This window comes from Plecotus auritus (assembly GCF_963455305.1).
Source record: "Plecotus auritus genome assembly, chromosome: 9".
Taxonomy (NCBI): Eukaryota; Metazoa; Chordata; class Mammalia; order Chiroptera; family Vespertilionidae; genus Plecotus; species Plecotus auritus.
The window spans coordinates 114,547,492-114,574,377 of record NC_137783.1 but is presented as its reverse complement, the minus strand read 5'-3'; the positions used below and the strand labels follow the sequence as shown (position 1 = coordinate 114,574,377).

The 26,886-nt window shown below is 44.8% G+C and overlaps 1 protein-coding gene across 10 annotated transcripts; it reads left to right on the top strand.

Annotated features, from left to right (window-relative positions):
- Positions 1 to 613: 613 nt before the first annotated feature.
- FHIP1B (FHF complex subunit HOOK interacting protein 1B) lies at positions 614 to 26,711 on the top strand. 10 transcript variants are annotated; one of them, XM_080687570.1, is made up of 13 exons: positions 647 to 750; positions 7,334 to 7,446; positions 10,620 to 10,949; positions 11,082 to 11,720; positions 12,071 to 12,229; positions 12,417 to 12,503; positions 12,710 to 12,877; positions 18,871 to 18,950; positions 19,148 to 19,311; positions 19,723 to 20,502; positions 23,208 to 23,386; positions 23,543 to 23,705; positions 26,189 to 26,711. In XM_080687570.1, exons 3-13 carry the CDS (start codon positions 10,812 to 10,814, stop codon positions 26,548 to 26,550), a joined length of 2,919 nt encoding a protein of 972 aa, XP_080543696.1. In that variant the 5' UTR covers positions 647 to 750; positions 7,334 to 7,446; positions 10,620 to 10,811; the 3' UTR covers positions 26,551 to 26,711. The 10 variants fall into 10 exon arrangements, 7 of the variants coding, with proteins under 7 accessions (XP_080543695.1, XP_080543692.1, XP_080543693.1 ...); XR_013961615.1 differs by lacking the exon at positions 7,334 to 7,446 and having other exon boundaries at positions 614 to 750; positions 23,208 to 23,409; XR_013961616.1 differs by lacking the exon at positions 7,334 to 7,446 and having other exon boundaries at positions 614 to 750; positions 12,710 to 12,910; positions 23,208 to 23,409.
- Positions 26,712 to 26,886: the final 175 nt, after the last annotated feature.

The window sequence follows — 26,886 nt, the reverse complement described above, 5'->3', positions numbered from 1 at the left end:
GTCCAGGGGAGCGGTCATCGCCCAGGTACTATCCAAGCCGTGCGCACAATCGGAGCAAAAACAATCTAGAGTGATTAGCAGTGAGCTCCTTCCAGGGCTCCGCTTTTCCACAGGCCCCGCCCACCCACTAACACTCCCCCAAGACCTGCCCTTTCGTGCTAGCCCCGCCCCTTCCACGCCCACTCTTCCACTCCAAGCACCGCCCAGGACCCGTGGTCCAGTCCCTTCCGTGCTAGTCTTTTACTGCCCATCTCTCTCCGAAACCCCCGCTCTCTGGTCTTTTCCTGGCTCTTAAAGTCAGTCCCGCCTTCTGCCCACTGGATCGACCTTCCCCCGCACCCTCCAGGCTCCGCCCCTAGCCCGTGGGCCTCCGCCTCCCCAGAGGTCTTCCCCAGTGACACGCCGGAGTCCTCCTGAGGGGCGGGGCGTACAGCATGAAGGGGCGGGATCTGGGGAAGAGGCGGTACTCTTCGCTCGGAAGGCCGTGGGGGCCCCGCCCCTGCGCTCGGCCGTTGCCGGGAAACAGGCATCGACGCTCTGGCTTTGGCCCGGTCTAGCCAATGAGCTGGCACGCCACTGCCCAGTCGTGCGTCTCTGGGCGGTTACGTGTGGTGCGCGGGGGCGCGGATTGCGTGGGGCGCGGGGCGGGGCGCGGCTGGTGCGCCTCTAGAGCGATGGCGGCGGCCTGAACTCACCTAGCGGTTCCGCGGCGATCGGGCCTGGTCAAGGTCTGGGTTCCGTGAGTGAACGGTAAGTATGGGTGGGAGGGCTCGGAGAGCGCGTGAGGGGATGAGGCACTGGCCATCCCGGCCCCGGGTTTGGTGACTGTACGGGTTGTGAAGGGACAGGGTGAGGGCTGGCGTGTGGTGAGCGTCCGGGTGTGTGTCTCAGGTAGGGGAGCCGGGTTAGATAGGGGTGTGTGCGCAGGTAAGGAGCTGGCCTGGATGAGGGCTGCGGCGCTTTCCGAAGGGCCAGGTGGAAGGGACTTGTGAACAGGAGGGGCTGGGGCTCCTGTGGGCAGGGGTGAGGGACGCCCCGGGACCCGAGTGTGGGAGTAAGGCCGGTGCGGGGAGGGGAAGAGGAAAGGGCGAAGGTGGGCTGGTAGAGATTTGGTGAGGGAGTTGAGGGTAGGGCACGGGAGGAAGGACTGAGAGGGTTGTGAGGTTTGGATAGGGTGCGAGCTTGGCTCTGAGGCTGCTGCAGTGGACTGTCCTGGCCAGTGAGAGCGGTAGTTCTAGCCTGAGTAGGACAGCTTAGGTGTAAGTGTTGTGCATCTGGCACTTCTGCTCCCATGGGCCCTACACATTTCGGAGGACCTCCCCCTCCCGCCCCCCCCAAAAAGGCATCATGGGTTGATAGTAACTATGAAATCGTTTTGGTTTTTTTTAGTTTTTTTTTTTTTAGTCTTAGTCTTCAACAGAGTAATCACTGGGACCTGTTCCCCCGGTTCCTCCTTGGGACTGCAAACTTGAAGATGGTCCCTCTCATGGGATTTTTTTGGGCTGCATTTGCCCATATTTTCTCTCCACCTGCTTCTGGACAACCTTACTCTGCTACTCCTCACCTGTGCTGAGCAATGGGGCTTTGATGGTTGTCATATAGATTGGATTAACCAAGTTTGGTCACTAATTCTACTTTCATGGAAATCACATGGTTTGTTGCATACAGCACTATATTTAGGCTCCCAATCAGGAAGCCTTTGCTCTCATATTCTTACAGGTAAATGAAAACAAAAACTATTGAGGTAAATTTTACGTACAGTAAACTGCTCATATTTAAAATGTACATGGGTGATACACTTTGACATGTTTACATCTGTGAAATCGTCACCACTTTCAAGATATTGAACGTTTCGTCTCCGCCCCCCCCCATTCCCCAAATTTTCTTCTGTACCTATGCAATTTGTTCTTTCTTCGTCAACTGGATATTGGTTTCACTTTATTAGCATTTTACGGGTTTCCTATCTCCCTGCCAACCCACATGCACAGGAAAAATTTGAAAGTTCTGGAAAGCTGGGTTGGCACTCAGTAATAATAGCCACTTTCACACCAATAAATTTTTCTCTGTGCTGACCATCTGCCACAAAGGCTAGACACCTTCCCCAACATGAAGAGGAGCTAGGCCTTTCCTGTCTAGATCCTTCTCTGAGAATTGGGGGCAGCCCAAGTTCCCATTCTGTTCCAGATACTCAGCATCAGAACCAACTACTATTCTGTCCCATGGTATGTTTTCATTGCTTCTCTCTGGTGCCAAACAGGTTTTCATGCTGGTGGAACCTTTGGCAACCTGCCCACTGGACAGTCAGAACCCTATAGAACAGTGGTTCTCAACCTTCCTAATGCCGCGACCCTTTAATACAGTTCCTCATGTTGTGGTGACCCCCAACCATAAAGTTACTTTCGTTACTACTTCATAACTGTAATTTTGCTACTGTTAATGAATCGTACTGTAAATATCTGTGTTTTCCGATGGTCTTGGGCTCTACAGCAGCGGTTCTCAACCTGTGGGTTGTGACCCACAGGTTGAGAACCTCTAGCAGGGTCGCCTAAGACCATCGGAAAACACAGATATTTACAGTACGATTCATTAACAGTAGCAAAATTACAGTTATGAAGTAGTAACGAAAGTAACTTTATGGTTGGGGGTCACCACAACATGAGGAACTGTATTAAAGGGTCGCGGCATTAGGAAGGTTGAGAACCACTGCTATAGAACCTATATGTATCATAACAGGGTTTAGAGCAGTGATTCCTAAATATTGGGCCAAGGATTTTGCCAGTCCATGATAAAGTTTTCATCCATCCAAGGTGGAAGGAGAGAAAGACTACTTAGGAAACATGAGTTTTTCATAAAGAAATTTATTCAGAGATAATTATTTCTATTCTTTTGGTGTTAAAGTACTCTCCCACTAGTGAAATAATGGTGATAGTAGATGGTGGGTTTAAAAAAATGGTCTTATTTACCAAAATAAAAAGTAACAGCCCTATATTTTAATAAAAAATTATTTCTACTGGTTAGTGAATTCCAGAAATTTAGAGTGATGATGATGAGGCTGTTGTATTATGTTGAGAAAGCATGTCTTTATATAGTAATTCTGTATAACTTCTGACATCTGAACAAATATTATACTTCACATAGCAATCGCAAATTTTATTGGATTTACATAGATATCTTGTGAAGTAGGCAAGGGTAGGAATTCTTATTTTATAGATGAGGAATCAAATTAGGAAGCCAGAGGTCACCTAGTGATAAAGTGTCAAAGCTGAACCCAAATTTGGTCTTCTGAGAGTAAGAGTGACTTGGAGAAAGAAAGTTTGTAATAGAGAGTGAAGGTGATGTGGACTAAAAGACAAATGGTGTATAGGAAGGGTTGTGATGACATGGAGGGCATTACACTGGCAGAAAGCATTTTTTATGATTTGCAATTGTTCTATTTCTAAAAGATGAAAGATAGGTTGAGGGTGACATAGGAATGAGGGTTCTGCTTAAATTGTGGCAATGACATAGGAAGAGGTATATATAATACCTGGATCACATTATGATAGTGATAGGATGAGTCAAGTCACGTGTCAGAGGGTTCTTTGGGACTGTCCAAGTTCTTGATTATTTTGGAGAAAGCACTGGGTTTGGTAAGCTTATTGTTTGCTATACAAACTCTTTGTTGAATAGTAGTACATTAAGTATAATGGATTTTGACTTATGGCATACAGCTCAGTGGTAGATCTGGAAAGGTGAAACATAGATGAGGATGAGAATGTAGAGATAGAAACATGTTGTGTGTAACCATTTATTTCACATCTGCTAGTGCCAGGCATTCTTCCAAGTGCTGCGAGAACAAATTCATTCATTCATATATTTATTTATTCATTCAGCAAATACTTCTTTAGCATATAGTCTAGTCTGCCTGTGTGATGCTCACCTTTTATGAGATCATAAGATAAATAACATGGTCCTCTGAGGCCTCAAGGAATTCTCAATCTGATTGGGAAAGTTAGACACATGAAAAAATAATTTCAATTTAGAGAGAGAATATGAAATAAAAAATATATATTGAGGTGATTACTTCTCTGTATGTAGTCTCAGTCTCTCCCTATATTCCAATTATATATATTCAGTGATCTACTATATATCTCCAAAGGTATCTCAAATTTAACATGTCCAAAACAGAAATTGTCTTTGCTCTTGAAAGCCTGCTTTTGACTGTAGGCCCCATCTCAATCAGACTTTGGTGTCATCTTCCATTATTTCTGTTCCTTGAGTCCTTGCATTTAATCAGCCACTAAAATTTTAATACATTTTATTCTCTGTTATTTCTTTTCTCTTCATTTCCACTGCTATAAATTTACTGTTAAAGCTTTAGTTTACTTCCTCCTTATCTCTCATCCAGACTTTTTACCCCCAACAATCTTCTGCCTTCAAACTTTATTTTTTCTAGTCTGTCCCTAGAATGATCTTTCTAAAAATACAAATCTGATCATGGAACTCCTCAGCTTAAAAACTTTTGGCTCTTTGTGTACTGTAGGACAACATCCAAATTCTTTAATATGCATCATTTGGCCTGAACTCACCTCTCCAGCCTCATCTCCTGCCACTCCCTACTCCGTGTTCTAGCTTGAATAAATTGTTCACAGTTCCTTAACAAATTTGTTATTTTTTTGAGCCTTGAAATCTTTGTAATAGCTGCTTCCTCTACTAGGAATGCTTTTTCTTCTCTGCTCAGTGAACTTTCCTCATTTTTAACATCTAGTTCACCCTCACCTCTTTTTGACACTTTCTTTGGCACACATACCCACCAGGGTAGAGATAACCATGTGAGACATGGGGATTCACTGTTACAAATGGAAGTTTAGATGTGATTCATGTTGTGAGTTATAAGGGCTTTGCTGGAGTCAGATGAGAGGATTCCCTGTGAGAAGCAGAGGTACTGGGGAGAGGAGGTAGTAAGTTAGGACCATATACTGACAGCCCATTTGTTTTACACATATAGGCAGAGGGATAGACAAGAAACGTAAGCTGAGCTCTGGGTTGGTAGGCTTCTTTGAAGTAGATCTTCCCCCATTCTCCCTACCCCCTTATTCCTATTAGGCTTTAGTTCGGTCTTTCTACTTTCACTATTTAGGATAATAGCCCATCCATCCCTCTTATATCAGTATCAGTCATCTTGCCTAGGCCCCATTGCGGGGAGAGGAGCCTTAGGATTTTATTGACCTGCTGTTAGAAGGTCATTCTGGTCCCTTCCTGTATGCTGTACATATTGGCAGGTGTATCCCTGCCCCCAGCTCCCTTTTCCTCTTTGCCTCTCCCAGGGCAAAGTTTCATAAGTGAGGCCGAGCCACTTCCTGCCCCGTGCTTGCTGTTCTGTGGTTGCTGAACACTTGCTGAGTGTTTTGGGCCCTAAGAAGAGTGCCTGACTTTGGCTATTTGTGGGTTTGAAAGATCATCTCCTTCCCCTTTTTTCTTTGTGGCTGGAACCTGAAGGTAAATCGGTACTAGAGTGGTGATTCCACAATCCTCTGTCTTATTCTGAACTTTGCAGGGTTAACAGGGAGTGAGGAAGTCTAATTAGGTGATAAGGGACACCAAGCTATGATTTCTTGTGTTTCTGCAGTATATGAACAGGGCCCAGGTTAAGTGTTGGCTTTTAGGTTCTGGGACACTGATTCTAGCCTGGCTTTTGTCCTTGAGGTCTTTGTAAAGAGATGGGGTGGGGCTGAGGAAAGGTACAGGAGGCTAGTCCCCCTTGGGCCTGTAAGCAGTGCCCTTTGTTAGTTAAGCAGTGGAGCCGAAGTGGTCACCCCAAGTATATAGCAAAGTAGGTTTGTTAATTTTTGGAACTGAGTTCTAGAAGCTGGAAGCAGTTTAGTTTGGGACATGTTACTGCCTTACTTTGCTGAGACTGGATGCTTGGCCTTTCTTCAGCTCACTAGGGAATGTGTGAGGTTGTGAGAATGGATATTCCAGCACAGGTTAGGTCTTTCAGTCAGAGATGAGGGCACCTTGGTGAGACAGGATCAGGAGCAGGAAGTGGGGAAAGATAAATGTCTTTTACAGAGCACCTGCTTTATGCCTGGAGTGCTACATAGGTTATCTTATTTAATTCCTAAAACAGTAACTATAACTATTTATTTCATCAGGAACTTATAGATGAGAAAACTGAGGCTCCAATGTGTGAAGTGTTATTTAAGGTCACAGAGCTGGAAAATGTGGACTGAGATTCAAGCCTTTGAGGGACTCCAGAACTCATGCTTTACCTACTTCTTTTTGTTTCTCTTTCTTGAGCTTAGGGCCTCTATTTGTTTTCAGTCCTCAAATGAGATGTGATTGAGAAAGCAGTCTGTAAACAGTAATACTCTTGTCTCAGTCCGGGTCTTTTTAGGTAGCAGATAACACAAATGGGTTTGGAAAAAATTAATAAAGGGAGGATATTTACGAAGATAGGGGCAGTTTAAGGAATTCAACAGAGATGATACGGTATTTCAGGGCTAATAACAGTGAGAGAGCTAGTAAGGCTAGTTAACAGGAGACTTATTAAAAAGATTCGCGGCTGTAGTCTTTGACTTCTCCAACCCATGCCTACTTGGGGAGGTAAGTATTTGGGAAGATGGGCAAGTCCTTTTCTAGTATGTTCCTGCTGCTGTTACTAGTTTGAATGACTGTGTTTGATGGTTTATAGGAAACCATGTGTGAAAGGCTGAGCATCCATTCTGTGGCTCTACCACTTTCTCACCCATTCTCTCCTCCCTCACCCCCACTCTCTTGGAGAAAAGGTTGGGTGGAGGAGGTAGTGGTAGATATTAGCTTCTCTGTTTCAGATTTTGGATTTACCTAGAGTGGCACCCATTCTTTATTACTGTTGATCTCCTTTCTTAGAGAAAGTAGTATACCTCTTTTTTTCGGACCAATCTTATACCTTATTTTTTGTTCAGTTATTCTCACCTTATTTACTTCATAACCTGTTACTTTCTTCAGATTTCTTTTCCTCATTTGGTAAATATCTTTGAGGCTCCCTATCCAAAACCAAACCACACCAAACCAAACTAAAGCAAACAATAATAACTCTTCCTCTTAACCCGCTACCCTCCCTCCCAGCTTCTTTAAACTATTGCCCTATTTTCATCCTAGTATTACTAAATTTCCTGAAATTGCATCTTACTCATCTTTGGCTCCTAGTCATTCTTTAACCATTTACTTTCCTAAGTTTATCTAAAATACGATTGCTAAAACCAACTGACCGTTTTCAGTCTTCATTCTACTTATAGTCTCTGTAGACTATAAATGATGGGAAAAACACCAGTTCCTTGAAACATTTTTTTTTTTTACCCTTGATTTCTAGATTACCACTGTTTCTTGGATTTCTCCTTCCACTTCTGATTGCTTTCACAGTTTTCTTTAAAGACTTCTCCTCCTTTACTTTACTAAATCCTGGACATGATGGACATCCTATAGGTATGTCAAAACTGTACTCATTCTCTTTTTTGAAACACAATTCCGTTTGTTATATATTCCTAGTTTGTTAATGGCATTATCTTTTACTGAGTCTCCTATACTTCATATTAAGGCCTTCTCTTATCTTCCATTTGTTTGCCATGTCATATTGCTTTTATTTCATGAATAAGTTAAAGCTGGAGGCAGATTTCCTGCGTATGCATCCCAGTCTTGCACTTACTAGCTAGCTAGCTTTGACAATTTATTTGACCTTTCTAGGCTTTGATTTCATCATGTCTGAAATGGAGATAATAGTACACCTAGGTTTAAATGAGGTGCTACATGTAGTGCTTAGAATAGAGCCTGGCTCAAAGTAAGTACTCAGTATATGTTAGCTGTTAGAATTATTTTTAATTCATCATTCAGTTCCACAAGCATTTTTGAATGCCAGGCACTATGTTGCCACTGAGTTTCAGGGAAGAATGACTGATATAGTCACTTTTGTTAAGGAGTTTGCTATTAAATGTAGAGATATTATAGGTATAAATTCAGTATATGACATGCTAAGATAGAGGTGAATCTCAGATTTACCTTTTCTTTGCTAATCTTGAACTTCCACATTAGTTCATGCCATTTTTTTTTCTTTAACCAGTTAACTGCCACGTGTCCAAAACGGAAACCATCCCCAAACACCATGATATTTTGAATTTAATTAAAAAAATCAATTTGCAATGAATATTATAAAAATAAATACATTACTCACAATTTGGCTGAAATTGTGAGTAATGTATATTCAGCTGAAAATTCTCACGAAAATGATTTTGAAGTTGGTCAGGGCTGTCACTTAGGGAAAACATTTTTTTTTACAGACGCGTGTGGCGTGTGGGGAAGGTCCGCCACTTGCGTCTACAGATGCTTATGGCATACAATGGGTTAAAACAGACTGTTGAAACAGATTATAAATTGTCCACTGCCATCTGTCTCTCTGCTCCACCTTATACTGCTATCTGGCATATTTTTAAAGGCAAATTTGATCTTGTCATTTCCTTGTTTAAAAACCTCCTTTGTTTCTAGGGTGTCCATAGATAAAACCCAAACTCCTTAATGTGATATTCCATGATATTTATAACCTTCACCCATATTTACCCTTCAACTCAATATTGTATCTCTCTTCTCTAGATAATCTGTAAGCCATACCAAACTTGCAACTGTTTTTCTAATTCGTTATGCTCTTTTATAGTGCCATATTTTTTTACATACTGTTTTTAATATGAAGAAGGCCTTTCCTCTGCTCTCTTTGTGGCCAGTATCTGTTGTTAAAAGATTTAAGCTAGATAACACCTTTCTGAAATCTTATAATCTCCTAGGCCAGTGGTCAGCAAACTGCGGCTCGCGAGCCACATGCGGCTCGTGAGCTGCGGTTTGCCGCTCTGTTGACTAATGAGTTTGCCAACCACTGTCCTAGGCAGAATTAGTTGCTTCCCTTTATGCCGCTCCCCCCTCCCCCGGGCACTTTTGTAAATCCCTCTGTTTATAATATTTACTGGAGTTTTTATTTATGCTCCCCCAGCATTTTTTATACATTTTTGTATTTCCAGTGCTTATGCAGAACAGTGCCCAGTACTTTATCAGTGTGGTTATACATTGAGTTAATCTTGTTTGCTATTTAGGATTGGTCCCACCCTTTATATAAACTGTCTCCTGTTCTGTAGAAGGCTTCCTTAAGCATAGTTGCTACATTCCTTTATTTGTGAGCTGGTAATGATGAGAGAGAATATCTGGGTTAAAGAGGATGGCAATGTGGGGCTGTTGCCAGGTCTCTGGGTTTCTTCAGCTCTTGCTGAGTATAAAGAGGAAGGGCAACTGAACCACACCTTTCCTCTGAAGTTTTTATTTTCTTGAGAGACAATACTGCTCAGGGGTGGTGGTGGGTGTGATGGAGGAGGAACTGTGAGCCAACAACTATTTTGTTACTTTTTCCCTTTCTTTAGTGAAGGTGTCATGTCATGTCCCCAAGAGTGAGTGTTGGATGTATCTGACAAGAGTGGGGAATATGTGTGTATATGGGAGTGTGTCCCTGTGTTTCTTGGTAGAATTAAAATTGTTCTGCTCTTTCAGCTGGCTCTGCATTTCCACTTTTTAAGAGTATTCAGACATTAAAGGGTCTATTTGTCCATTTCCTACTGGGTAGGCTTCTAGGTAGGGAACTGTGATAGGCAGAACAAAGTTTATTCCTCAACAGTATCAGAGGGTTGTAGTCAGATCAGGACTGGATTTCTTGATTGTTCATTCATTCTTTTACTACTTCATTCACTTAAGCATTCATACATTTAACAAATATTGAGTGTTTAGGCACTGAGGATACAACTTTAAATAAAACAGATAAACTATGCCCTCTATGAACTTACATTCTAGTGGGATGATAGATAAATAATTTCAGGTAGTGAAAACTACTAAGAAGAAAGTAGAATCAGGAAGCTAGAGTGAAAGTGGGAAGATGTGCTATTTAGATAGAATTGTTGAATAAGGCCTCTCTTAGGAGATAGCATTTGTAAAGAACCGAGTAACGTGAAGATTGGAAGAGCACATCAGGCAGAGGGAATGGGGAAGTATTCACAAAGGCCTGTGTGAGTAAAGCATGAGTGAGGAGGAGGATGGTAGGAGGTTACACAGATTAGATTATATAGGGCCCTATAGGCCAAGGTAAGGAAATTGGATAGTTACTAGTGTGATAGGAAATTATTGAAGGATATTCAGCAGAGGAGAGATATAATTTAGGTTTTAAGAATATCACTCTGCTTGCTGTGTGTAGAATAGACTCTCAAGGGCAAGACTGGAAGTATGGATGCCAGATTGGAAGCTATTGCAATAGTGAGATGTGCTTTGAGGATAGAGATGATAGGGTTTGCTGATGAACTGGATATTAGAAGTAAGGGAAAGAAATGAGGATGATATCCAGGATTTTGGCTTGAGCATGTAGGTGAAAATGTTGCTGTTTATTGAGATAGGGAAGTCTGGGGGAATAATAGGTTTAGTGGTAGAAATGAGTTTTGTTTTAGACTTGTTAAGTTTAAGATGCTGATTATGTGCGTGTGTGGAATTTTCAGTGGAGTGGTGGCTCTGAGTTCTTCCTGCTGGGTAGAAGAGAGTGGCAAACTTCTGTTGATCTTTTCCATTCTCTCTTTTTGAATTAGATTTGCAAGTCTGGACTGGTCAGCAACCTCTGGGCTTGTCACTTGGAGCCTGGTATATCTTCTGGCTCCATGGCCAGCTACTGGCTCCTATAGACCAGATGAAGCTGACTGGAAACACAAGTGGAGAAAGCCTCCAGCTGGCAAATTCTCAGAGTGTGGTCCTCTGGCCGCTGGCCCTGCCCAGCTGGCCTCATGGAGAGGATGAACTGGCTGAGCAGACTGGCCTCCCGGGGCCCTGGGCACCGTGTACCTCAAGGGGCCAGTTTGCAGACCCCTGTCGTGGCTGACCCTGAGACCTGCCTTATGGTCTTCAAGAATCACTGGTCCCAGGTAGGAGACTATATGCCAAAGGGCCTCGTCTATTGGCTTCCTGAGTCCTCCTAACTTTCTTTGTTCTCTCAGTGTGTCATTTAGTTACCTTATCATCTTAGATTCCCTCTGTCTTCTGTCCTGTGTCCCCAGGTGGTGCGAATCCTGGAGCGACAAGGCCCTCGGGTAGCTCCTGGGGGTGCAGATGATCTCAGTGCTGTGCGCAACCATACTTACCAGATGTTGACGCTGCTGGCAGAGGATCATGCAGTCCCTTCAGCCCCCAATGCCCCTGGGCCCCTGCTGGAGTTTGCTCTGCGCGAGGATCTGCTAACCCGTGTGTTGGCATGGCAGCTTCAATGGGATGAGCTTGGGGATGGGGTTGAGGAACGGCGGGCTGAGCAACTGAAATTATTTGAGATGCTGGTGAGCGAAGCTCGCCAGCCACTCTTGCGGCATGGTCCAGTTCGTGAGGCTCTGCTGACCTTGCTGGATGCCTGTGGCCGCCCTGTGCCCAGTAGCCCAGCACTGGATGACGGCCTGGTGCTACTTCTCAGCCAGCTGTGTGTGTGTCTGGCCCGGGAGCCTTCATTGCTTGAGTTCTTCCTTCAGCCACCTCCTGAGCCTGGAGCTGCCCCTCGTCTTCTCCTCTTTTCTCGCCTTGTTCCCTTCGTCCATCGAGAGGGCACCCTGGGCCAGCAGGCCCGAGATGCCCTACTCCTGCTTATGGCCCTGTCAGCTGGGAGCCCCACCGTGGGCCGCTACATCGCAGATCACTCTTACTTCTGCCCGGTCAGCACCTCCTGGGATGGGGGGTAGGATATGGTGTATGGGCACTGGATGGGAGATGTAGAGGGTCTGTGTATCAGGACTGTCCTCAGGAACCAATCCCCTGGATTTGAAAGGAATGCCTGGAATTGGGGTGGAGATGAAAACATGGCTTAGGTGCATAGGGCAGGAACTAAGGCTCTTCATGGGCCAGTGTTTCCAGGTTGTCTTGGAACACTGGGTAACTAAATACCTGCTCTGGTCATATAGCCCTTGCCCTTACTCTAATCAAAACTCTGGGTTAGTAGCTGCCCTGTTCCCCTTTTTTACATTGTCTGAGCCTTTGGTAACCTATCCTTGGGGATGGCCCCCAGGTGCTGGCCACAGGGCTGAGTGCCCTGTACTCTTCATTGCCCCGAAAGATTGAAGTTCCAGGGGATGACTGGCACTGTCTGCGACGGGAGGACTGGCTGGGAGTGCCAGCCCTTGCGCTCTTCATGAGTTCCCTAGAGTTCTGCAATGCAGTCATTCAGGTGGGACTGGGGTTCTCAGGAGGTCTGGTGCTTGGACATTCTGGGGAGATGGGGTGGGAGGGGGTGCATTCCCTGGAGTTCTGCTGTTCTGTCATCTTGAAGGTAGGATGCCTACTGTACCTGTCTATTCCCTTTCAGACAGTGGCCCCCCTCACAATCCTCCTTCCTCTTTCTTGTACCCCTGTAGGTGGCTCACCCTCTGGTACAGAAGCAGCTGGTTGATTATATCCATAATGGGTTCCTGGTACCTGTCATGGGCCCTGCCCTGCACAAGGTGAGAGTCATGGGTAGCAAGACAGAATAGGGGATTATGCTGATGGGTGGCAACTTCAAGGCCAGGATGAATGTGGGAAACAGAGGTCTAGGTACTCATCTCCTTTTCCCTGTCTGCTCCTAGTTCCTCCTTAAAACTCGGGAAATGACTTCAGTATATGTGCAGGGAAGCCCTAAATTTCCAAACTTTCCCTTCCCTTCATCCAGACCTCTGTGGAGGAGATGATCGCCAGTACTGCCTATCTGGAACTTTTCCTACGGAGTATTTCAGAGCCTGCCTTGCTCCGTACCTTCCTGCGATTCCTGCTGTTACACCGGCATGACACCCACACCATCCTTGACACCCTCGTTGCCCGAATTGGCAGCAACTCCCGGGTATGGCCCCTTCCTCTGTCCTGGCTTACTTGGGTGAGCCATTTTCTCTCTCTGACCTGTGTTCTGGGAGGGTGTCACTGCCCTTCTTTGGCCTTTGTCTCCAACAATCACTTTAAAGTTGACAGCATTTACTTTCTAGTATTTAACTTTTAACCATTTTGGTACAGATTTAAATCTGCCTCCCTGTGTTTGTAATTTATGACTCTGGAACACAATTTCCTTCTTTGGATGACTTTGGGTGCTCATCATGGCTCTAGGTTTTGCCATTGTGCTACACTTGTGATGTTTCGTTGACATGATACATCATTGATATGAAATAGTCATGTAGTGTTCTGTGGCCTGTTTTGGGTGACTTAAGATTGCATTTTCAGGTTTTGTGTCTGCTTTGATAGCTGGCCTAGCTGCTACTGGCATGCTTATCTTTTTCCCCCTTTGGATTTGCTGCATTTGAGCTGCTATAACTTGGGGTACACACTCATCTATCTACTTAGATTACTTCCTCTTGTACATGATTGTTCACTATGTGCCATGCTGTTCTCTGGTATTGGGTATATAATGGTATATTAGGTAGACATGGATGCTGACTTCATGGCGCTTCCTGTATAGAGGTGATAGATAAGCAAACACATTACTGAAATAATTGAAAATTGTAGTCATGAAAAAGCAAACAGGTTGCTTATAAAATAAGATGGTGGTAAAGAAAACAAGTCACACAAAAAAACCTTTCTGAGGAGGTGAGATTGAGCTAAGACTTAAAGGTCATGAGGGAGGTAGCTTATTGAAGAGCAAATGGAAGAATAGTCTAGGCAGAGGGAGCAACATGCAAAGGATAACGAATGGGGAAGAGCTTAATGTATTTGAGGAAATGAAGGACCAGTGTGACTGAAGGTGTAGTGAGCAAGGGAAAGAAGGGAATGAGATGAAAGTAAAGAAGTAGGCTGGGTTCAGATCATCTATGGCCTTGTAGACCATGATAAGAAGTTTGTATTTTAAACAATAGAAATGTATATACAACAGGAGAAAATAGTTTCCAAGTGATAAAGACCCGAAGTCTTTCTGGGGGAGTAAAGCATTAGTTTAACTATGGACTTTATGGCATTTATTTTGGCTCTGCAATCATTTTGGTTTCCTTTAATTACAAATAATTGGAGTTCCCTGCGTCTTTGTGTTTAAAACAGAAGTTCTTGGAACATGAAGGGTTCTAGAAAACTGTTCTAGTTAATTGAGGTACTTGGTAGTAGGGTTCCAGATAGGTGAGGTTCCCAGATAGATATGTTTTGTATAGGTGAGGTTTCTGAATAGCTAAGTTAGAGTATATGTGAGATATTCGAATCTCATTCTGATCAGACCAGTGTTTTGAATCAAGTATATACTTCCAAATTTGAAAATGACAATAACTACAACAGGTTCTAAGCTCTGCCTTAGATCTCTCGGGTTATAATCTTTGGGAGTAGGCCTACAGCGTGTATTTTTTAAAATGTACCAAAAATTAATTATGATACATGTCATGGTTAAGAATTATTGGTATAAACCAGTGGTCAGCAAACCGCGGCTTGCGAGCCACATGCGGCTCTTTGGCCCCTTGAGGGTGCCTCTTCCGCAAAATACCACGGCCTGGGCGAGTCTATTTTGAAGAAGTGGCGTTAGAAGAAGTTTAAGTTTAAAAAATTTGGCTCTCAAAAGAAATTTCAATCATTGTACTGTTGATATTTGGCTCTGTTGACTAATGAGTTTGCTGACTACTGGTATAAACCAAGAGAATAGATGTCAAAACTTTAACTTTACAAAGATATAAAAAATTTTATTTCTCACTATGCTTATGTTTGACTTCAAGGAATATACTGTTTATGTTTTGGGACAGTTGATTTCCTTCTTGTCATTTTTTTTTTCTTCTTCTGTGCTGGCCTCTACCCATCTTGCTTTTGTCTTAATATTAACTTCTTTGATTCTGCCGCATTGTCTTTAGGATATGTTTCTATTAGTCTCACATTTGGTCCCCTGTTCTCAGGAACCTTTTATGTTCTTGGGGGTTTCCTCTTGGTTCCTGGTTCTTGGAGGAACCAGATTTCTTCTGATTTCAGGATGCCTGTGTTGGTCATGCAGATCTTTCCTTTCTGTTGTTTGGCCTTTTAAAGTTTGATTCTGTTGGCTGGACTTTCTAACTTCCATAGCCTCTTTTGTGGCTTAAAGTAAATCATGCTCACTAGCCAGCCTGTGTGCCTGGCTATTTGTATTAGTTTTTTATTGCTGTAATAACAAATTACCACAAACATAGTGACTTAAAACAACATAAATTTATTATCGTACAGTTCTGTAGGCCATGTGTTTGACACAATCTCTCCAGGCTAAGGTCAGTGTTTGGGGTGCTGCATTCCTTTCTGGAGAAGATTCTTGCTCATTTGGCTTTTTGGTAGAATTTATTACGTTGTAGTTATATGATTGAGATCTGTTTTCTTGCTGGCTGTCTGCTAGAGGCCCACCAGTTCTTGGCTTAGGTCCCTTTTCTTCCATCTTCAAAGTCATCCATGGTGGATTGAGTCCCTCTCATGTTTCAAATCTCTCTTCCCTTTTTTTTTTGAACCTAGCTGGAAAAGGTTCTTTGCTTACTTGTGTGATTTGATTGGGCCCACTTTGATAAGCCAGGATTATCTTCCCATGTCAAATTCTGTTACCTTAGTCATATCTGCAAAGTCCCTTCTGCCATTTAAGGTAAAATATTTGCAGGTTCTGGAGATTAGGACCTTCCAGTGAGTCTGAATATTTTCTTTCCTTTTAAAATAAATCTTTATTGTTCAGATTATTACAGGTGTTCCTCTTTTTTTTCCCCCCATAGCTCCTCTCCACCTGATTCCCTACCCCACCCCATGCCCTTACCCCCGCCACTGTCTTCATCCATAGGTGTAAGATTTTTGTCCAATCTTTCCCCCACCCCTCACACCCCCTTCCCCCTGAGAATTGTCAGTCCACTCCCTTTCTATGTCCCTCATTCTATTATATTCATCAGTCCATTCTGTTCATCAGATTTTTTATTCACTTGATTTTTAGATTCACTTGTTGGTAGGTATGTATTTGTTGTCATTTTGTTGTTCATAATTTTTATCTTTACCTTTTTCTTCTTCTTCCTCTTCTTAAAGAATACCCTTCAGCATTTCATATAATCTTGGTTTGGTGGTGATGAACTCCTTTAGCTTTTCTTGTCTGTGAAGCTCTTTATCTGCCCTTCAATTCTGAATAATAGCTTTGCTGGGTAGAGTAATCTTGGTTGTAGGTTCTTACTGTTCATCACTTTGAATATTTCTTGCCACTCCCGTCTGGCCTGCATAGTTTCTGTTGAGAAATCAGCTGACAGTCGTATGGGTACTCCCTTGTAGGTAACTAACTGTTTTTCTCTTGCTGCTTTTAATATTTTCTCTTGGTCTTTTGCCCTTGGCATTTTAATTATGATGTGTCTTGGTGTGGTCCTCTTTGGATTCCTCTTGTTTGGGGTTCTCTGCGCTTCCTGGACTTGTAAGTCTATTTCTTTCACCAGGTAGGGAAAGTTTTCGGTCATTATTTCTTCTAATAGGTTTTCAATATTTTGCTCTCTCTCTTCTTCTGGCATCCCAATAATTCGGATGTTGGTACGCTTAAAGTTGTCCCAGAGGCTCCTTACACTATCTTCATATTTTTGGATTCTTTTTTTCTTTTTGTTTTTCTGGTTGGGTGTTTTTTTTTTTCCTCATATTTCAGATCTTTGGTTTGATTCTTGGGGTCCTTTGACCTACAGTTGAATTTCTGTATATTCTTTATTTCAGACAGTATATGCTTAATTTCTGACTGGTCCTTTTCTATTTTTTTGGCATTCTCATTAAGGTTCTTGAAGGTCCCACTAAGCTCCTCGGAGGTCTCATCAAGTTTCCTGGCGGTTTTTAGAAGATTCTTGAGTAACCTTATAAATGTGGTTTTGAACTCTATGTCCAGTAGTTTGCTTTCCTCCATTTCTTTCAATCATGACATGTTTCTTTGTCTCTGCATTTTGCTGCTTCCCTGTGTTGATGGAGTGGTTTTCTGTGGTAGGTGACCAGTGTTTCAGCCTCCCCTATCACCTGAGGTGGACACTCTTGGTGCACCCCTTTGTGAGCTGAGTGCAAAGTCTTGGTGTAGTTAAGCCTTGATTGCTATTGGTACACTGGGAGGAATTGACCTCCAGGCCAATTGGCTGTGAGGACCCGCTGTGTCTATAATGGAAGAACTGCTGTGCTGGAGACACGCTTATGGGGCAGGACTTGCTTCAGTGGGGCTTTGGTGCTCACTGAGTCTGCCTCTTGAATGTGTCACTTATGGATGTGAGTAGTTGAAATCTGGTGTCGTCTCACACTGACCACTAGATACACTAGCTTCTGGATCTCCAATGGGGTGCAGGTCAGCTACTGTCTGAGGCCACCCAGCAGGAGCTACAGTGAGAACTACAGTTTTCTCCTCTTTGCTTGGGGTTTGGAGGTTTTGGAGCTGTCTGACCAGAGCTGCAGTTTGTTAGGTTAAGCTGCGATAGGGCAGGCCATTTATATGCAAAAGCCGCTGCGTGGAGCTTGGGTGGGTTTGTAGATTGTGCAGGGCGGGTCTCAGGGAGTCACTAGGCTAGGGTGTGGCAAACAGCGATGGCTGCCAGTCAGCCGTCTCTGCATCTCAGCATTTCCAAGTCCCTGTGTCCCGCGCCCCAGCACAGTAGACAGTGATTGCTGCGTGCTCCTCTGCAAGAAAGCCACCCTCACTTTCCGACCCGATGGCAGACAGTCCAGCTTCTCCCTGTAGGAGTTTGGGTCCCTAGCGTCTCCCCAGAAACTGGAGTTCAGAGTAATCGGGAGCTTGTCTCCCCTCGGGTTGAAAAAAGCAGCGCACCCATTCGCCCACCGCCAGCCCGATTCGCGCACCTCCGTACCTCAGCTTTTCAGCGCTTGTGCACGTCTCAGGGCTCTTTTCTCTTTCCTTCTAGTTGTAGAACTTCCACTCAGCCAGCTTTCCCGTGGTTCTGGGTGATAGACGTTTTGTCTTTTAGTTGTAGTTTTGAAATTGTTGTGCAAGGCAGCAGTTTAGGTGTTTACCTACGCCGCCATCTTGGTTCTCCCCGAATCTGAATATTTTCATTGCCAGTTAAAATTGTCATTTAGACAACCATGCTGTCCAAAATGTGGCTGTCTTTTAGTTCTCATTTAGTAAATGATGAGCACCTGGACTGTGCATGTAGTGCCCTAGACTGAGACCCAATAATTGTCTTTAGGGAACTCAAGGTGTCTGACATACTTGCCATAAGGGAAGTTTATAAAAAGTGCTGTGGGGATTCAGAATGAGGGAGAGTTACATGTGTCTGTTCTCGTCCCTTACTTTTCTAAAACAAAAGCTTTCCCCTATTCTGGACCTACCTATTTTTTCCTTTTCCTGTCAGCTGCCCTTGAGCTTTTCTTTAGCCTACCTTCTGAGAGATAACACTGGTGTTGGAGAGGTGACTCAGCTGCCTGTTCACAGCCCCACCCACATCCCAGCTGGTATTTTTCCAGGTTCCCTCTGTTTTCTTATTGGTAGGCATTCAGTTACTGTGCTGCTACAGTCTCTGCTGACAGGTATTCACCTAGTTATCATGTTGCTGTTGTATCTTGTTACTCATTCAGTTTTAGTATTTCCTAGGGTTTCTTTTCATGGATATTCATTCCATTTAAGTATTGCTGGAATCTCTGCTGAGTGGTGAATATAGCTAGAGAGTTTGCTGATATGTGTATGGTCTATAGAAATACATTGACCTTGACACATGGTTCATTCCTATCTATTAATAGTGAAGTCTTGCCCACAAACATCATTTGATCACTTATTGAATGACTTTTATATGCTAGGCCCTGTGCATGTTGTTCTTCTAGGAGCGGTTGGTTGGGCCAGGGGCTGGGAGGGTTCCCATTTGGTAAACATCTTGGAGGGTAGAGAGCTCTTATGGTGACTCCCTCCCTCCTCTCCCACCCCTCCAGCTCTGCATGGTCTCTCTCAGTCTCTTCAGGACCCTACTGAACCTCAGCTGTGAGGATGTCCTGCTGCAGCTGGTTCTCAGGTACCTGTGTGGTCAGGGCTGAGGGATGGCCGATCCTGAACCCTCAGGGCCTTGTGCATTGCTGGGGCGATGGGTTATATTGGGGTTGCTCATGTGTTTCCTCTTGGAGGCAATTCCATTGGCCTGCCTGATGTTTTCCAAAACCCTATCCTTCCTTTCTGATTTATCCTGTGTCCTTTTTCTGCTGTCTTTCCTAGGTATCTTGTCCCATGTAACCATGTGATGCTCAGCCAGAAGCCAGCTGTACGTGATGTGGATCTATATGGTCGAGCAGCAGACAAGTTTCTCTCCCTAATCCCACGCTGTTGTCGGCACTGTGCCCCCAGCCCACCCCGTCCAGAGCATGCCTCGTGGGCACGAGGTGGGCCTAGCAGAGAGTCAGGGAGAAGGGAGGACATCACGGGTATGGCCTGGATTCTGGGGGAGCTTAACAAGAAGGGGGAGTTAGGGAGGTGGCCATGAGTGGCATTCCATCTTTGAGGAAGTTAATGAGGGGTTTTGCAGGGTGGATCCTTAACTTCATCAAAGAAATTTAGTTTCAAAGTAAAGTTGTTCCTCTCTAGACCAGTATTCTTTCTGTTTCCATTTTTTCTTTGGTATTGGTGGTGGTGAGATGGAGCAATGGATAAGGAAAGCTTTATTTGGAGGGTGGAGAGTTAGCTGTCTGAATTGTACCATGTTTCTGCTGCCTTGTTAGTTTCCCTAGATGTCTTATCCTTCTTCCTGGACCTCTGTCTCTTTGATCCCTCTTATGTTTTTTCCCCATCTTTAGGCCCTGGAAGCCCAAGTGTTGACTCCTCTTCTGTGGTGACAGTACCCCGGCCCTCCACGCCATCTCGTCTGGCTCTCTTCCTGCGACAGCAGAGTTTAGGTGGCTCCGAGTCCCCAGCCCCAGCCCCTCGCTCACCAGGGCTTGCTTCATCCCCGGCCTCCAGCCCTGGCCGAAGGCCAAGCCCTGCAGAGGAGCCTGGTGAACTGGAAGACAATTACCTGGAGTATCTGCGTGAGGCACGCCGTGGCGTGGACCGCTGTGTCCGAGCTTGCCGTACCTGGTCTGCTCCCTATGATGGCGAGCGGCCTCCTCCTGAGCCCAGTCCTGCTGGCTCCCGGACTAAGAAACGCAGCTTACTGCCTGAGGAGGACAAGGACAATGTGGGAGAAGGGGAGGAGGAGGAGCTGGGGAGTGGGAGACTGGCTGGGGGTGCAGGGGAGGGCCCTGGCCACCTGCCTCCTCCTCAGCTCAATGGGATGCCAGGACCATGGCCTGAGGGGGCCAAGAAAGTTCGTCGGGTGCCACAGGAGGGAGCAGGGGACCTGCTAGAGGGCACCTCTGAGGGCATGGCAGGACTAGAGGGCTTTGGGCAGGAGCTCCGGGATCTGGAGGTGGCATTGAGTAATGGGGGGGCCGGCTCAGAGCCTCCCCTAGAACCTCCACTACCTCTTGAGGAGGAGGAGGCCTACGCAAGCTTCACCTGTCCCCCTGAGCCCCCTTGCCCCTTCCTCAACAGCCCTTTGCGGACTCTCAACCCGCTGCCAAGCCAGCCCTTCACTGGTAAGCTACTTACCCTAAGCCTTCTCCTTTGTGTACTCTGCATGTTTTTGAAGTGTTTGTGCTGGTTTCTGAGATTTCTTGGCCATGTCATTTCTGTGTACTTGCCTAGCTCCTCATCCATTTTGCTTGCATTCCTTCCAGATTCATATTACGTCATTCTTGTGTCTTTGTGTCTGCGTGTACATCTTCCATGCTTGTGCTGTTTTGAGTATTGACTTATGTCTGAGCCTTGTATGTCTGTCCTATGTGCATGTTACTCCTCTTCCCCACTCTGGCTATTTCCTAGGATTTGTGATCAGGATATTCTCTGTTTGGTGCTTTCTGGTGAATCACAGCAATATATTGGAACCATGTGGAAGACATACCTACTGTCTTGTGTTAGAGGCACCTATCTGTAAATCATGCTGTCCCCACCAGGTATCTGGGTCTTAGCTCTCCTGTCAGCTCCTCTGTGGCCCAGGATCTTCTGGTGTTCTTCCCCTACCCAGCCCTGGCCTCCTTTCTCCAAGCCTCTTCTCAGAAGGACTCAGTTTCAAGTTTCTCCTGTTCCCTGTCCTTGTACCTTGTTGGTTGCCATTACTGTCTAATAAGACTTAAATATTTATGATTAGTAATAAGGAATGAAGCAGATAATAAAATATCTCTTTAGATGACGGAAGTGTGGCCCTGAGCTCTTTCGCTGAGTTCTTTTGATCTCTGCAGGATGCACTTGGAGCTAGACCTGACCTGAATGGCTAGGCTAACTCATCTTTGTTTTTGTTTGAGAGCCAGTTCTACCCAGCCCAGCCCTCAGCTGGTTCTTATTCTTACTCCATACTCTGTGTGAGCGGGAAGAAAAATGAACCAAAATCCACCTCTGGGAAGCAGTATAGTGCTTTGGCCTAGACATACCTTGAGTTAAGGTCCCATCCATGCCATTGATGCATGCAAATCACTTACTACGATGTTGATACATTGTGAGAACTCAGCAGGTGGTAGCTTTTAACTACGATTATCATCTCTTGAGTCCATGGCAGATTATATATATATATATATATATATATATATATATATATATATGACATGCTTCATTGATTTTAAAAAGGGAGAGAGAGAGAGAGAGAGAAGAGAAACATTGATGTGAGAAACATCGGTTGCTTCTTGTACGTGCTGCGGTGTATGCGCCCCCATTAAGATTGAACCCACAACCTAGGTATGTGCCCTGACTGGGAATCAAACCCATGACCTCTCGATCCATGGGATGATGCCTAACCAACTGAGCCACACTGGCCAGGGCAAATGCATGGCAGATATTGGTTGACCAAGGCAACCACCCATCTCTGGTTGTTTGTAGTCTAGTTGTCATGTCTTGAACAGTACCTGTTCTGACTGGGCCTGAGATATATTGCCATCCTGCTTGCACAGCATCAAGGATTCATGATGACTCCCACTTGCAGGTTTCAGAAACTGTGTCTTTTCAGTTATTTATTTAGTCTTTGCTACTTTCTGCTCAGTACCACTAGAAGGTGGCGTGCAGATTTTGCCACATTTTTGAAGCATTAATTGAAGCTATATCCTCTTACTTTGTGAACTCACCTGAGCTTTTTGAATTTTCTCTTGTAAGAAAGTGCCAGGAAACGAGAGGAACAGAAGGACAAAGTTATGTGTTATCTTAGGACCCTACTAAGATAGAGTTGTTTTGGAGCTAAGGCTAGTTGTGTGCATCTGAAGTGGAGAACATTCTAGAATATTTTCCAGGATTCACTGCCTCTTGCCCTTCATTGTTCTTCTGTTTCTATTCATAGTACAGTTTTTAGGTACACTTTCTTTCTCGCATAGATCTCTGGTCAGACAGACTGTGATGGTCTGGAGTGCTCATGCTGGGGCTCATTGAGGCCAGTTCTCCCAGTGGAACAATCTAATCCCTTCTGCTATTCTGTCCCCTACCAAAGAGGCTGCCCTGACTTGGTTTTCTCTGGCTCTCAATTCTCAAGCTTTTTTTTTCTAAAGATTCTTTTCCACCTTCTTGATTCCCAGCTCCTCAGAAGAGCTGATTTCTTCTCTGGTCCTCCAAAGATTTCTCCCCCACTTTAAGTTGGCCTATATAGTCACCTTGTTTGCCTTTGTTATACTTTCTTGCTTTCTTTTTGACCCAAGTCTAATGTTATCTTCTGTTTTGTGTATAACCTGATTTCTTTTGGTTCTACTCACTTTCTCATTCTTTCTTCTGTTGTGCCTCTTAGATGAAGCTCTTAAAAAGACCTGTGAAATGTTATGTAGCTTATAGTTATTATCGAATACTTATAATTTGCTATATTTTAGGCTAAATGCTTTATGTTAGTCTCCTTTTCATCCTCTTAATAACCTTGTAAGTAGCTATATTTTCTTATCTTACCAAGTAGGAAACTATGCTTGGAGAGTTTTGATTCATCCAATCACTATTAAAGGATAAAGCTGAAATTTGAAACCAGCTCTCTCTGACTATAGAGCCTATGATCTGGCTCTTCAGCTCAAGTGTGTGTAAAGCTAGTATCTGGACTCTTGTGCGTCCATGTGGTGTCTGCCATTTTATCTTCTCCAGAATAGGTGGTCACAGGATATTTAAACATACCCAAAGACTGACATACAAATAATTATCATCTAGTGGGGGGTCTCTTGTTTTGGGGAGGAATGCGTGCAATGTGCATTGTGTTCAGGCCTTGTATCCTTGTGCCCACCTCCCCCAGGCCCCTTCATGGCTGTGCTCTTTGCCAAACTTGAGAACATGCTGCAGAACTCCGTCTATGTCAACTTCCTGCTGACGGGGCTGGTGGCCCAGCTGGCCTGTCACCCCCAGCCCCTGCTCCGCTCTTTCCTGCTCAACACCAACATGGTCTTCCAGCCCAGTGTCAAGTCCCTGCTGCAGGTGTGCGATGCATGCATGCATGGGTGCGTCCAGGCTCCATGGTGGGCCAGGCCCACAGCTGGAGTGGCCCTGGGGGGCTGGGAACAGGCCCAGTGTTTCTAGAAAGGACTGTCAGTCTAGCGCTACCCAGAAATGTCATGAAGTTGTGCTTTGTAGGTGTTGGGCTCCGTGAAGAATAAGATTGAGAGCTTTGCGGCCTCCCAGGAGGATTTCCCAGCACTGCTCTCCAAAGCCAAGAAGTACCTCATTGCTCGTGGCAAGTTGGACTGGGCTGAGGGCCCTGCAGCAGGACCTGCTCCTCGCCGCTCTGATTCTCTAGGTAAGGCCTACTCCACCACCTCTCTCCTGAACCTCCCTACACAGCTAATTAACCTAGGTCAAGTGAACACTTATTAAGAGTGAAGCCTCGTGTTGGGAACTGGGAATTGGCAGAAAATGGAGTCTTGGTGTTTGTTCTCAGGCTTCTTGTCAGGATACAGTTCTGTCCACTAAGAGCCAAATCAGCAGTATCAGCAAGAACTGCTCTAGTAGTTGGGGACAGGTAAGGGGACAGAGTAGTCTCTAGGTTAGATATTGTCACAGCTTTGTAAAGGACGTGACATTTGACATGGGCTTGATGGTACTCTGTAACCACTCCATGTACTTTTTTCCTTAAGCCCATTTGATATCTGCTCTCTTGCTCTTGGATTTGGGTAGGCAAGGATTTGGGATGGCCTTATTCCTCTCTTTAGGGAACAGCATGAACTACTTAGTTGGAGCAGGGGATTTGAAAGGTGATTGAACAGTTGGTAGTAAGGCTGGAACGCTTTGACTAGAGCAGAAGGTTCTCAGAGTAGAAGTTGGGCTGGGTAGAAGTTGTGAGGTTTTAGGCTGTGAGAAACCGTTGGAGGGTCTTAGGTCTGGGAGTGGAGAGGTAAGTGCTAGGTGAATTGGAGGTAGGAGAAAATTTATTTAGGATGTGACCTTAAAGGTTTGAATAGTGGAAATAGAAAGGAAGAATTTGATAAGGTGGAAATGGGATGGAAATAACCACAGAATTTGGTGAGTGGTTGTGAAGTATAATGAAGAAGGAACGAGTTTTATATGACCATGACATTTTAAATCTAAATCTTTCATCAACAAATATCTGAGCACTTGCCATATGTGTTATGTATTATCTTTGGTACAGGGGACTCAGGGAGGAACAAGATGAGATCTTTGCCTTCAGAGAGCTAACAGTCTGAGAGAGAAAAAAGGAGAGAGAGGCTAGAGGAATCTCATAACCAGGGGAGCAAGGTCCCAAAGGTGGTGTGATCCAGAGCAGCAGAAAGGATTAATTTTGGATAGGAAAAGTTTTTTTCCTCCTTTGAGGCAAATGAGGGCAGTTTGAAAGGAGGAAATGTTATGTATCAAAGGAGTTGTGAGGTGTGGAAGGGAAAGTTAGGGTATTAAAGTCACCCTTTGTTACTCAAAGTAGGAGACAAAATAATATGCCAAGACCAAGAGTGCAGATGTCAAATGGGGCTTAAAGAAAAAAGTACATGGAGTGGTTAAAGAGTACCAGAAGGGTTATTACACAGCTGTGAAGACCCAGTGAAGTTCCTTAGCATGATTTCCTGATGGTCTAGTGCTGTGCATATTTCTTCCTTCCACATTCCTAGTACTGTGTTCTCTGTGAAAGGGCCAGTGATACAAAGGTAAATGAGACAGAGTCCAAGCCCTTAAGCTCACAGATTAGTGTATGACATGTAAGCAAGTTATTAATACAATGTGATTAGGGCAATGAAATGGGAAATCAGTGGAGGGCAAATCAGAGTGGATTTTTCAGAGAGGTGGAGATAGTGAACTTAATTCAAGGATGAAAACTGTAGAGAGGGCAAAATTAAGGTGGAGGGGCCTACAGAAGCATGGCAAGAGCTTGGAGGGTTCCAGGAAGAACAGCTGGGTGTGGAAGCAAAAACAGGGTGGGGGTCTAGAGAGTTTTGAGAGGAGGTTGGAGGAGTGTAGGCCTGGTTGTGTGATGAAGGGTTCTAAATGCCAAGTTTAATAAATCTGTCCAGCATCACTCAAACTTAGAGGCAGAGAAAGGGATCTAGAGACTAGATGCTTAGAGTTAGGCCCTAGATATGGACGTAGATCCATAGCCAGGATTCTAGACAGAGAATTAGAGGAAAGAAGTCAATATTATAAGTGGCTTATTTGAGTTTAAGCTGGCATGAAGCTGTCTGGCCACAACCAGTGGGAAGGTGGCTTTGGCGAATATAGGAGAGGGACTGGTAGAAGGTGAAGTGGCACAGGAGAGCAAATCTTGGATAGATGGTGGAGTATGACAGAAATGATAAAGTCACTAGACTGTATGATTGCATAGGTATCGTCTGTGGGTATTGAAGGAGAAAGGATGTGGGTCAGGTGAGATAGACGGGGAAAGGTGGAAGTGGTTGACTAGTTCAGGAGGGTGATAGGAAGTATGATGTAAAGCCATGTTATGGACTGAGAGGAAGCAGCTTGGTGATGGTAGAATAGTCATTGGAAAGAGGAGAGGTAAGAGAATCCCTCAGGGTGAAGGGTCATGGAAAAGGAAGGAATCTTGGCTGGGAGTGAAGTGGCTGAAGTGTTAACTGACTGGGAAGACTGAGGATAGTTTGCTGGGTGGGGAGGCTGGATAGAGGGAAGAAGGTTGGGCAGGCAGCATTTTGGTGTTAGAGTCCTAACACCAAAGTCCATGCATGAGAAGTCCATGCACCTAGGAGGGGTGGGGAAATTTCAGCTCTTAGACCAAGAGAGTGTGCCTGACCTCTGCACCTTCACTCTGTTTATTTGCAGTGAAGAGCCGGAGGCCATCGTTGGGGGAGTTGCTCCTGCGACACGCACACAGTCCAACCAGGGCCCGGCAGGCGGCACAGTTGGTTCATCAGCCTGGGAGAGACAGCACAGGACTTGGCCTAGGTGGGGGCTCCCCTGGGGCTTCCACTCCGGTTCTACCTCCCCGAGGCGGGGCCACTGAGCGCCAGGGTGAGGCTCTGCGCGTCAAGAATGCTGTCTACTGTGCAGTCATTTTCCCGGAGTTTCTCAAGGAGTTGGCTGCCATCTCCCAGGCCCATGCTGTCACCTCGCCTTTCTTGTTGGATACTTCAGAGGAGGGGAATGTCCCTCCTGTCTCAGGCTTCGGGCCCCTCAATCCTTAATTTCCTTCCATGGACAATCAGGGCCTTGAGTGGCCTGGGTTGGGGCCATGGTACAGGCTCCTTTTTATGTTTGGAGGGAGTGGCAAGAGGACTTTTTAATTTATTTCAGATGAATGTTTTATGGAGAACTTGTTGCAATATGTATAAAAGGGAAATCTCTATTCTGTGCTCATTCTTCTTTTCCACCTTTTTGCTATGGGACTGGTACTCAAAAAGGTTGTACATAGATGGGGGATTGGTCAGGGATATTTTCCTTATGGTGAGAACATTGATGCCAAAGTTTCAAGGTACTTCTTATTCCCTTAGAGCAGGGTTGGGGAATGTCTGGCCGGCCCG

Bases quoted from the DNA above. Each gene is read 5' to 3' on its own strand.
- FHIP1B (XM_080687565.1), top strand. From the start codon at position 10,812: ATGGAGAGGATGAACTGGCTGAGCAGACTGGCCTCCCGGGGCCCTGGG. The intron at 20,503-23,207 runs GTAAGCTACTTA...CACCTCCCCCAG, and splicing joins GCCAAGCCAGCCCTTCACTG to GCCCCTTCATGGCTGTGCTC. The intron at 23,387-23,542 runs GTGTGCGATGCA...TGTGCTTTGTAG, and splicing joins GTGTCAAGTCCCTGCTGCAG to GTGTTGGGCTCCGTGAAGAA.